At 43.3% G+C, this 12,348-nt stretch overlaps 1 protein-coding gene across 7 annotated transcripts in view; it reads left to right on the top strand.

Annotated features, from left to right (window-relative positions):
• Nucleotides 1-1,911: 1,911 nt before the first annotated feature.
• The window catches only part of LOC144599713 (coiled-coil domain-containing protein 150-like), a 59,904-nt gene continuing 49,467 nt past the window's right edge, over nucleotides 1,912-12,348 (top strand). For 5 of the 7 annotated variants that reach the window (XM_078410964.1, XM_078410967.1, XM_078410962.1 and 2 more), the window contains exons 1-7: nucleotides 1,912-2,087; nucleotides 3,724-3,863; nucleotides 4,097-4,475; nucleotides 6,248-6,417; nucleotides 7,894-7,962; nucleotides 9,313-9,429; nucleotides 11,570-11,699. In XM_078410964.1, the coding sequence (XP_078267090.1) occupies nucleotides 4,097-4,475; nucleotides 6,248-6,417; nucleotides 7,894-7,962; nucleotides 9,313-9,429; nucleotides 11,570-11,699 (865 nt within the window). In that variant the 5' untranslated portion in view covers nucleotides 1,912-2,087; nucleotides 3,724-3,863. Of the gene's footprint in view, nucleotides 2,088-3,723; nucleotides 3,864-4,096; nucleotides 4,476-6,247; nucleotides 6,418-7,893; nucleotides 7,963-9,312; nucleotides 9,430-11,569; nucleotides 11,700-12,348 lie in introns of those variants that run through there. The other 2 variants (XM_078410963.1, XM_078410968.1) reach the window with 2 other exon arrangements.

Genomic DNA, 12,348 nt, shown 5'->3' with positions numbered 1-12,348 from the left:
CATTACAGAGCAAGCTGACCGGTCTATATCCCTCACATGAAGTCGGATCTTTGCCCTCCTTATGTAGTACGGAAATTATGGCTTCTGACCAAGTATCTGGGCGGTTTCCTGTTGACAGCGCATAATTAAAAACTTTACATAATTCTGGTGTTATGTCTTCTGCAAAACATTTATAATACTCCCCTGAGAAGCCATCTGTACCTGGGGATTTGTTACTTTTAAGGGTTTTTATAGTATCGGCTATTTCTTGTGACGAAATTGGTTTTATCATTTCAGATGCTTCTTCTACCTTTAATGCTGGTAAATGTAGTTTTTTGAAAAATTCTTGTGTTTTGGTCTCAGTGAGATTAGATTCTGAGTCACTGTATAAGTTTTTATAATATTCTGCAAAGGCCTTTGCTATCTCTTTTGGCTTAGCCATAATAAAATTGGAAGTGGGATGTCTTATTTTTGTAACTATTCTATTTGTTTGAGCTTTTCGCAGTTGGAATGCCAGTAACCGGCTTGCTCTGTTACCCATCTCATAATATCTTTGATTTATAAAACGAAGAGCTCCTTCTGCTTTATATGTTAAAAGTTCGTCTAACTCTTGTCTCATTTTTTTAAAATTCATTTTTGTTTTTAATATCACTGCTTGCATGTTCCTTTCCACCCATTCTAGTCTTCTCAGTGGGACTTGGTAGTGGTTCTTTTAGTCCCTTCATTGGGAACCACCTCAAGCCCCTCCCTCACTCACTCCCTCCCTCCCTCCCCCACTCACTCCCTCTCTCACTCACTCCCTCCCTCACTCACTCCCTCCCTCCCTGCTGCCCTCACTCACTCACTCCCTCCCTCACTCACTCCCTCCCTCCCTCCCCCACTCCCTCACTGCTGCCCTCCCTCCCTCCCTCACTGCTGCCCTCACTCACTGCTGCCCTCACTCACTCACTCCCTCCCTCACTCACTCCCTCCCTCCCTCACTCACTCCCTCCATCCCTCACTCACTCCCTCCCTCACTCACTCCCCCACTCCCTCCCTCACTCATTCCCTCCCTCACTCATTCCCTCCCTCACTCCCTCCCTCACTCCCTCACTCACTCCCTCCCCCACTCACTCCCTCCCTCCCTCACTCCCCCACTCACTCCCTCCCTCACTCACTCCCTCCCTCCCTCCCTCACTCACTCACTCACTCCCTCCCTCTCTCCCTCCCTCACTCACTCCCTCCCTCCCTCACTCACTCCCTCCCCCACTCACTCCCTCCCTCCCTCACTCACTCCCCCACTCACTCCCTCCCTCCCCCACTCACTCCCTCCCTCCCCCACTCACTCCCTCCCTCCCTCCCTCCCCCACTCACTCCCTCCCTCCCTCCCTCCCTCCCTCCCTCACTCCCTCCCTCACTCCCCACTCCTTCCCTCATTCACTCACTCCCTCCCTCCCTCACTCACTCCCCACTCCTTCCCTCATTCACTCACTCCCTCCCTCCCTCCCTCCCTCCCTCACTCCCCACTCCTTCCCTCATTCACTCACTCCCTCCCCCACCCACTCCCTCCCTCCCTCCCTCCCTCCCTCACTGCTGCCCTCACTCCCTCCTTCACTCCCTCCCTCACTCCCCCACTCCCTCCCTCCCTCCCTCCCTCACTCCCTCCCTCACTCCCCACTCCTTCCCTCATTCACTCACTCCCTCCCCCACCCACTCCCTCCCTCCCTCCCTCACTGCTGCCCTCACTCCCTCCTTCACTCCCTCCCTCACTCCCCCACTCCCTCCTTCACTCCCTCCCTCACTCCCCCACTCCCTCCTTCACTCCCTCCCTCCTTCCCCCCCCTCCCTCACTCCCTCCCCTCCCTCACTCCCTCCCTCACTGCTGCCCTGGGCAATGGTCGTTGGAAAGGGCAGTAGCCGCGCATGCGTGGGGGGGGGGGGGGGCGCCCCGGCGGCGGCGGTTTGGCGTCGCCATGGCGACGGGAATCGGGGCCTACCTCCGCCGTTGGCCGCCTGCAGCCTACCCCGACCACTGACAAAGTGGTGGAAAATAACCCGCAACCGCTCCCCTGCTGATCCACCGTCCGCCGCGAAAGAGAAAACACCGTTGGCAGGTGCCGAAATTTGAGGTCGGTTTGTCTTCCAGCGTCTCCGAATCTGAAGGGTTAATAGCGAGAAAATGTTTTCCATTTCCAGCTTCTTTACCCCAGTCCTTCTTTGTCCTGTCAGAGCCACTTTAGAATCACATACAGCCCTTCGGCCCGACTTGCCCATGCTGACCAAGATACCCCATCTAGTCCCACGAGTCTACACTTGTCCCACCTGCCTGCGTTTGGCTCATATATATCCCTCTAAGCCTTTCTTATCTTTTACGTGTTATAGCTACCTCCTCTGGCAGTTTGTTCCATATGCCCACCACTCTTTGTGTGAAAAAGATGTTCTCAAGTTCTAATTATAGCTTTCCCCTCTCACCTTAAGCCGATGATGTCCTCTGGTTCTTGATTCCCCTACCTGGGTAAAAGATTATGTGCATTGACTATTTATATCCATCGTGCTCTTATTCATCTCTACAAGATCACCCTGCACAGGAACACATGATGCAATTCAGCTCTACCTTTTTTTTCTGCAAGGAGGTCCTGACATTGCATTGTGATCCTAGATGGCTATTTATACCTGAGGGAGGAGGTTTAGGTTTATTATTGTTTGGGTTTATTATTGTCAAATGTACAATGAAAGGAATTATTTTGCATGCAATGCAATCAGATCAGATATACCACAAGTAGGTAAAACCAGGTCAAACTGAGGCATAATAGATAGAGCAAAGGGAAAAATACAGAGTGCAGAATATAGTTTTCATCGTTGTTGTGCATTAGTTTCTTGGACAAAGTCCAATGCCTTCAATGGGGGTAGAGGTGAAATGAATGGGGTTAAAGAGGAGCGAGTCAATTTCCTGGCTTCTCATTGCAAGGTTTCATTACTATTTTTTCCCTTGACATCAAAGAGCATTTTGTCTTTGAAAGACCAAGTATATTTATCCTGGTTGTGTGGTCCTTCTAAAAACCACTGATGTTAAACAGACAATGTCAGGGTCACAACCCTATTCAGTGAATGTTAAAAAAATGGGATGGCAAAATGGACCAGGCTGGAACCAGCAGTGCATTAGGAGAGGCCAAACACAAACTGGAGAAAACAACTTACAATCCAATGGGATGAATATTGAATATTGAATTTTGCAATTTGAGGTAACCCACAACTCTGGTGCACTCCTCCCTCACACATTCACCTGTCCATCTAGACAATAGACAATAGACAATAGGTGCAGGAGTAGGCCATTCAGCCCTTCGAGCCAGCACCGCCATTCAATGCGATCATGGCTGATCACTCTCAATCAGTACCCCGTTCCTGCCTTCTCCCCATACCCCCTCACTCCGCTATCCTTAAGAGCTCTATCCAGCTCTCTCTTGAAAGCATCCAACGAACTGGCCGCCACTGCCTTCTGAGGCAGAGAATTCCACACCTTCACCACTCTCTGACTGAAAAAGTTCTTCCTCATCTCCGTTCTAAATGGCCTACCCCTTATTCTTAAACTGTGTTTTCTTCTCTCTTTGTTTATTCCTCCCAACCTTTTCTGGTTGGTTCCCTCTGCCAATCATCCCCTTTCCCAACTGGCTTCACCTATCAGCCTCTGTCCCACACCTCTGCAGACTGCACTGGCAATCTTTCCCGTTCTTGGTCCTGATTGACTCAAATATTTTGCCTCCACAGATGCTGCTTAACCGACTGAGTTCTTCCAGTGTTCTGCATTTGCCAGTGGTGTGGTCCCAAGGAGTCGAGATAATAAGAAAGGAAGTCACAGAAATCTTGTGGAGGGCAGGAGAGAGAATGCTAAGGAACAGTATGGGACAGTGAGTATCAGATAGCTTTGCAGGAGAGAATATGAAGCAAGGAAAAGAGAGGCTTAGATACTGCTTGACTAAATCAATACCCACATGCGCCAACGACGTGTAATAAGAAAATGTACATAAAATATAATTTACTTATAACATTGCTATTAAGGGCTGAACCAAAACAGTTTAATTGCACCTAATACTGTTGAGGGACACAGAATTATGTTAATTAGGTGTTTTTATTTTTACAGATGACTACTGATGCTTTAAACATGTCCCATGCAACAATACCTCCAATACACATTGGTGCTACAGTACCTGAGTCATTTACTGTACTTCAGCATCGGATCATTGCAGCTGAGGAGCAAACAGATGCTTTAATTCAAGAATTAGAGAGCCTGGGATTCGGTGTTGAGGCCTCTGGAGTACCTAAGATTGATGATTATAACAGTCACAGGCCTGTCAGTCCCCTCCATGCCAGAAAAGCATTTGGTGTTGAAAGTGATGTTCTGTGGAAAAATTACGAATTTCTCGTGAGCCGTGTATGCCGACTAGAAAGTGTTATACAAACAATGAAATTAAATGTATTTCGAATACAGACTGCAAAAGAGCTCAACCCAGAATATTCAGGTAATGAATAATTATACCCATATGTAATTAATTGCTATTCCTACTAGATATGTAAATAATAAAGGGACCAACAATGTGGGAAGAACTTGGAATGTGATTCTGCTTAGAGAGTTTGATGAGCTAAAGCCCAAATTGAAACACAGTGATCATGTTGAAGGTTTTTCTTCCCTTACACAAGTGCAAATCAACATTGATTCCAACAAATCGGAGAATTATATATTTCTACGAATGAAAGGAATAAGCCATGCAGCCCTTCAAACTAACTCCACTATTCAACACGATGATGACTGATTGTTCACTTCAGTACTCTGTTTTTTCTTCTCCCAACATCCCTTGATCCCCTTTAGCATTAAGAAATTCTGAAGAAGGGTCTCGACCCAAAACATCACTCATTCCTTCTTTCCAGAGATGCTGCCTGTCCCGCCGAGTTACTCCAGCATTTTGTGTCTACCTTAAGAAAAATATCTCTCTCCTTGAACATATTTACTAACTTTGCTCACATTGTCTAATGCAATAAACAATTCCTCCAGGGTACTACTCCCGGGGCTCAAGGAATTTTTCCTGAACTTGCTCTAAGCGACATAACTGATCCTGAGGCCGTGAACCTGATTCTGGACTCTGGTTATCTGCCCGAACCTGGTTGTGTTAGAATTTTATAGGTTTGTATGAGTTTCCCCCATTCTTTTATATTGCATAGAATATAGGTCTAATTGGCCCAATCTCTCATACTTAAGTCCTGCTATCTTAGCAATCACTCCAGCAAACCTTTGTTGCATTTCCTCCATGGCAAGAAGATCCTTTCTCAGACAAGGAGACCAACGCTATACGTAGAAAAAAACCCTGCAGATGTTGGTTTAAATCGAAGGTAGACACAAAATGCTGGAGTAACTCAGCGGGTCAGGCAGCATCTCAGGAGAGAAGGAATGGGTGACGTTTCAGTTCGAGACCCTTCTTCAGTCTGATCTTGGATATTCTGAAACAATCCCTTCTATTGATACTTATGCAGCAATATATTTAATAAACACCAAAAACAATTAAAAACATATTGTATATTTGAAAATTCTGTGGAGAAAAATAAGTTAGTTATTACGAGTCTGAAACTCCTTGCCCCTAACCGCTTTTTTTTCCCTCATTGGCAAAAGTTGTTTTTATAACACGATCTTCGATAACATGAGGTTTCTTAGGAACAGAAAGAACTACTGTATTAGTGATAAAAGTGTTATTACAATGCAGGCAGAAACTCCAATAATCTAGGCATATCAAATTCCAAAATCTCTAATGGTTACTGAGTTCAACTTGTTGATTTTATTTGCTGCAGATGTAGCTACTAACATCTTATTTTGAGTTCTGAAGGCTTTTGCACAGCATCCAGTGATGTTCTAGGGACTCCTATCATTCCCATGTACAGGTGTGTAGGCACAATTGGGATAAATTTAATGCATTTCTTCACATTTACATTTGGGGCTGTCGTTCATCTATGTAGACAAAATTAATTTAAAAATTACAGTATGCACTGAGTTCAATCATTCATTGCTTTATGATTTACCATGGTAATCTGTTGGAACCATTTACAACAATATTCTGCCTTATATTCCTTGTGAACCACAATGGGTGCAAGTCATATAAATACTAGGTTCCAAGCTACTCCATTCCAGTAAAAATTGGCTAATGAACCTTGTCATGTGTACTTATTACCGGGGGAGCAATTTTAAAAAGAAGCCAACAACTCTAAAAGTACAAAGTAAACTGCTTTCTCCTTTTCATTATTACAGTCGACCAATTAGCTGCATTGCAGGAAGAACATGTTCAGGAAGTAAAGAAAATACAACGGGATATTATGCGTTTCAGACAGCAGCTGAATGAAGTTAGTGAAGAAAAAGAGGCAGCTGAGGAAGAAATAGAAAGGCTGAGTGCAGCTCTGGAAATAACCACAACAACTAAGGTACACAGCAGAGGTATACAATCTATTATAAAGCAATACACGCTTAGAAAGCCTTTATGCATGTATTCAACTATAGATAGAAAATACTGTGAATATATCTTGTAGATTCAATGAATTATTCAAAACTTGTTCATTTTCACTGCTAGAATAAGTATTGCAGCATTTAAAAAAAAGGTTTTTTTTGGACCATAATTACAGTGCCCATGACCAGCAATTTGTTGGAGCCGTCACTTAATTTGTGGTTTTTTATTATAATTTGGAAATATTCCAGGAATTCACACCAAGTTCAAACAAAACATTAAGTTGAATTTCCATAGGAATTAACCCTTTCATTCACAACAACATTAGGAACCTATCTTTGAAAAATTTGGGAAAAGTCAATTCATGGCATGCATAAGTTCAAGTCGGACACCAGAACAACAGGTAGTGCAAAGAGAAAAATAACTAGAGTTCAGAATATAGTGTTACAGCTGTAGAAGAAGTACAGAGAACAAAAAGTGCAAGGGCTACAATGAAGGTAGACACAAAATGCTGGAGTAACTCAGAGGGTCAGGCAGCATCTCGAGAGAGAAGGAATGGGTGACGTTTCGGGTCGTGACCCTTCTTCAGACTGATGTCAGGGGAGGGGGCGGGACAAAGATAGGATGTAGTAGGAGACAGGAAGACTAGTGGGAGAACTGGGAAGGGGGAGGGGAAAGAGAGGGACAGAGGAATTATCTGAAGTTAGAGCAGTCAATGTCAGTCAATGTTCATACTGCTGGGGTGTAAACTGCCCAAGCGATATATGAGATGCTGTTCCTCCAATTTGCCTTGGGCCTCACTATGACAATGGAGGAGGCCCAGGACAGAAAGGTCAGATTGGGAGTGGGAGGGGGAGTTGAAGTGCTGAGCCACCGGGAGATCAGGTTGGTTAAGGCGGACTGAGTGAAGGCTACAATGAGGTAGGTTGGGCGTTTGGGAATTGGTAAGAGTCAGAAATTGGTAAGAGTCATAAGAGACATGCAGAATTTCCTTAATCTTTTCTGGAAGTAAATGTGGTTTCTTGCCCATAGCGCCAATGTGGTTGATCCAGGACAAATTGTTGCTGACATTTATGCCAGGAATTTGCAGTTCTTGACCATCTCCACTTTGGCACCATCGATACTGACAGGGGTGGGACATCACCCCATTTCTTGAAGTCAATAACCACCTCTTTTCACCTTGCTGACAATGAGGGAGAAATTGGTGTCTTGACAACATGTCACTAAGCTCTCTCCTTCCTACACTCAGTCTACCTACACGTTGTTTGAGATCCGGCCCACTTCGGTGGTGTCATCTGCAATCTTGTAAATGAAGTTAAAGGATAAATTGGGCACGCTGCCGTGAATGTGTAGTGAGTATAGTAAAGAGCTGAAACCGCATCCTTGGTTTTTATTGGCTTTCGAGAGATGCTTGTGCAGTGAAATATTTGCTCATGGTATGTTTTCTTTATTCCAGACCAATATGGTAATGGCAGCAGAAGAACTGAAAGCAACAAACACCAGAATGAGCCAAAAAATGCAAGAGGTTAGAAGACAAATTTTATCCAAGTGGTGGAGTTTGTTGTCTGTCCCATAAGTTATGCTTGTAAATTAACATTTTATACCTTAAGTAAAGTTTGCATAGCATAGCATTTGGAGCAAAAAATAACTGCAGAGGCTTAAACTCCAGCATCTGGTCTGGCTGCCTCTTTTTCAGGAGGGATGTGGAGACTTTGGACAGGGTGCAGACGAGGTTTACCAGAAAGCTATTCTGCTATTTCTGTGTATTGTTGCATGCAGAAATACAATAAGAGACATGTACAATGAGAAGTCATGCTTGCAGCAGCACACAGATTCAGACAAATGAACAAAAACAAATCGTACATAAATTATACATCCATTACATATTTCTGATAGAAAGAAGGCTGTGCAAAAAATAAGACATTGTGCAAAAACATAATTAAATAAAAAATTAGTTCATGGAAGTGCAAGAAGTGAACTGAAGTGCTCCATTGTGGAGTCGGAGTTTACAAAGAGGCAGGCACAGCTGGGACTCATACGAGGGCCCATAGTTACCCCTTTGATTTGGAGGAAGTGGGAGGAGACCTGGGTGTCCTTGCACATCAGTCACTGAAATCAGGTACAGCAGTCAGTTAGCCTTCATAGCGAGAGAATTTAAGTATAGGAGCAAGAGGTCCTACTGCATTTGTACAGGGCCCCTGTGAGACCAAACCTGGAGGACTGTGCAGTTTTAGTCTCCTAATTTGAGAAAGGACATTCTTGCTATTGAGGGAGTGCAGCGTAGGTTCACCAGGTTAATTCCCAGAATGGCGGGACTGACATATGATGAAAGAATGGATTGACTGGGCTTATATTTACTGGAATTTAGAAGGACGAGAGGGGATCTTACAGAAACATATAAAATTCTTAAGGGATTGAACAGGCTAGATGCAGGAAAAATATTCCCGATGTTGGGGGAGTCCAGAATCAGGGGTCACAGATTAAGAATTAGGGGTCGGCCATTTAGGACTGAGATGAGGAAATACTTTTTCACCCAGAGTGTTGTGAATCTGTGGAATTCTCTGCCACAGAAGGTGGTGGATTCCAGTCCACTGGATATATTGAAGAGAGAGTTAGATATAGCTCTTAGGGCTAACTGAATCAAGGGATATGGGGAGAAAGCAGGAACTGGGTACTGACTTTGGATGATCAGCCATGATCATATTGAATGGTGGTGCTGGCTCGAAGGGCCGAATGGCCTATTCCTGCACCTATTTTCTATACTGGATGATGTTGCAGCTGATCTTTTTCTGTTAACTCACAGATCAGAGATTGACAAGCACTTATTAATAATTTGAATTGTGTCATTGATTATATGATATGTATTCTTTTTCAGGTGTCACAACAATTGGTCCAGGAAGTAAATCTCCGAAAAGCATTGGAAGAATCCCATATTAATCTGTTACAACGGGTGCAGGAATTGGATAAAGTCGTGGAGATTGAAAGAAAGCAGGTGCAGAATCTACTACTAGATTTTTGTTTAGTTCAATTTTTGGTTTTGTATTTAACTTTCATTAATACAATGTTCTTTCAGCTTTTTGACTTAAGTAACAAAGGATTAATTCAAAGTTGCGTATCAAATCTTAAGGAAAAAAATATTTTCATTTCGTCGTTATATTGGTATTGACGAGAATTGACCACTAACACCCCACTCCACCGCTTGCTTTTTTTTAAACCTGCTGCAACGTATAGTCATACCGTCCACTCTATTACATTGCATTGACTACATTACTCCACATTTGTGCTTTAGGACAAACATTTGCAATGGAATTTGCCAATTGCTTTAGCTGCAAGTGCCACTTTATAGCATAGTGAAGACTGAATTGCCAATGTGGTTAAGTTGACAATGACAATTTATTTTTATGTCTCTGGTTCCTTCCAGACTGGAACTGGAAATCTCTCCAAATCTCATTCCTTCTAATTCACCGTTGTATAAGGGAAGCCACAGAACTCAGCTGGGAGAACAAGTGCATTGTTTCATTGGCATTATACACTTCCCATGCGGTGCCGGGTGAATAAATGAGAAAGATTAATTTTTTTTCCCCTTTTCTGTTTCCATCTATCACTCAACTGCCGGTGCCCCAACTGCATATCTTCCCCTTCCCACTTGGCTCTTTGTATCCATCATATCATCTATCACTTTTTGGCCCTGTCTCACCCCTCTCGCTCTCCACTTTACACCAGCTATCTCCCCTCCCTGCTCTCAATCCTGATGCAGGGTCTCGACTGGAAATGCCTACATTTCCTTTCCTCCCACAGCTGCTGTCTAGATTTATACCATCCCTCAGTCTGAAGAAGGGTCTCGACCCGAAACATCGCCCATTCCTTCTCTCCTGAGATGCTGCCTGACCTGCTGAGTTACTCCAGCATTTTGTGAATAATCTCTCTGCCTGAATTCCCCTGGTGCAATGACCTATTCTTCAGTAAATACAGATGAGGAGTATTCATTAAAGACCCCACCAACATCCTCTGGCTATTGTACCTTCTTCCTTTAATATTCCAGTCAAAAGATGTCCAGGGTAGGCGAATCAAGAATTAGAGGACAAGGTTTAAGGTGAGAGGGGCAAGATTTAACAGGAACCTAAGAGACAACTTATTTACTCAGAGGGTGGTGGGTATATTGAATGAGTTGCCAGAGGAGGTAGTTAAGCCAGGTACCATAACGGTATTTAATAGACATTTGGACAGGTACATGGATAGGTTTAGAGGGATATCGGCCAAACACAGGCAAATAGAACTAGCAAATGAGACAAGTTGATCAGCATGAACAAGTTTGGCCAAAGGGCCTGTTTACATGTTATGTGACTCCATGGCACAATGTGAGTGCGTACAAGCAGGGATGATAGGGCACATTGCTTGCACCCCATTTACAAGGATGTTCAATGTTGCATACGATTGAGATCTATTATGACAAATAGGTATGATGGTGAGGCCTTGGCACATTGTGCAATGTGTGAGGCTCGTTGTGCAATTGGTGAATCTGGTATTAAAATTCATTCAATTACCTGGAAAATGCATGTGAGTTCATTGAACTTGTTTCTGTTTTGCTCAAGTTGGTTAGACCTTGACTGCTGGCATTGATCATGATTTCTATCTGCTCATAATCTTTATGTTCTTTTTTTCTGTCAGACCTTCTGGCCTCCAAGTGGACCTGTTTTAATCTTGAACCTCCTCAAATAAGATCCCCTGTTCATAGATGGACAACTGTAAAGTCATTCTCTCCTGTATTGTGTCATTCTGCAATGTCTCCCAGGTCATCTTTTATTGTCGAATATACACCAGAGCCTGATGCAGCTGTTGTGATCTCTGAGCCTATTTTCAGTGAATATCCAATTTGCTCCCCTATACTGTACTACCAAATTTAACATCCCCATTTTTGTTTGAGCCACTTTAGTACTTTCCATATGCACAGTTACTTCAAAATGGCCTTCAATTTCTGATGTTTATTTTAATTCTTACAACAAACAAAAATTGAATGGGTTCCACTCGTGACTATTATAGAACATTGCCCAGCCAGGCAAGCTAATTCTTTTCTTCATTGTTTTAAATGTGTGCTAGATGTTTGTTTGCTGATTTAGTGCATCCTCACTTAGGTCAAGGTGCTACAGCAGGACAGCCTTGCATTCAGAAAAAATGAGCAGTTGACACAAGAGAGATTGCAACAAGAGCTGCAGAAAGCAAGTGATTTTGAGAAAATTCAAAAACAGCTAAAAATGGAATCAGGTATTGGAAGTAATGTTATACTTTCAGAGTCATAGTTTATGATATCGTGTTTACATAACTTGATTGCCATGCCAGACTATATAACAGTAACTGGAATGTAAAAATGTTCTCCATTGGTTACTGCATATTTTAGAATGCCCTGAAGATATGAAAAGGTATTTTGTTTCTTTGAAGTAGCATGAAAAAAATCTGCCTCGGCTCAATGCCACCAGTGAGAAAGTTATGATTTCGAGTTTACATCCAAATCTAAATAATTAGTATAGATGACAAACAACACCGAGCCCAGCACCGACCCCTGAGGCACGCCATTGGTCACGAGGCTCCAGTCCAAAAGACAACCTTCAGCATCATCCTCTGATTCATACTGTCAAGCCATTTACATATCCAATTAGCTAGCTCTCCCTGGATCCTATACGATTTAACCTTCCAGAGTAACCCAGCATGCTCAACCTTATTGAAGGTCTAGCTGAAGGCCATACAGACTACCTCGACCACCCTGCCCTCCTTGATTTTCTTGGCTGCAAAGCACTCAATCTAATTTATGAGGCATGATATCGCAAGCACAAGGGCAAGGTAAATATCCATAATCAACCCTTGTCTGTCCAAATGCATACATATCCTATCCCTCAGATTCCCTATCAAATAATTT

The sequence above is a fragment of the Rhinoraja longicauda genome, chromosome 13 (genome assembly GCF_053455715.1).
Source record: "Rhinoraja longicauda isolate Sanriku21f chromosome 13, sRhiLon1.1, whole genome shotgun sequence".
Taxonomy (NCBI): Eukaryota; Metazoa; Chordata; class Chondrichthyes; order Rajiformes; family Arhynchobatidae; genus Rhinoraja; species Rhinoraja longicauda.
Note: the sequence above shows the minus strand (reverse complement) of the source record. Positions and strands in the feature narration are given on the sequence as shown.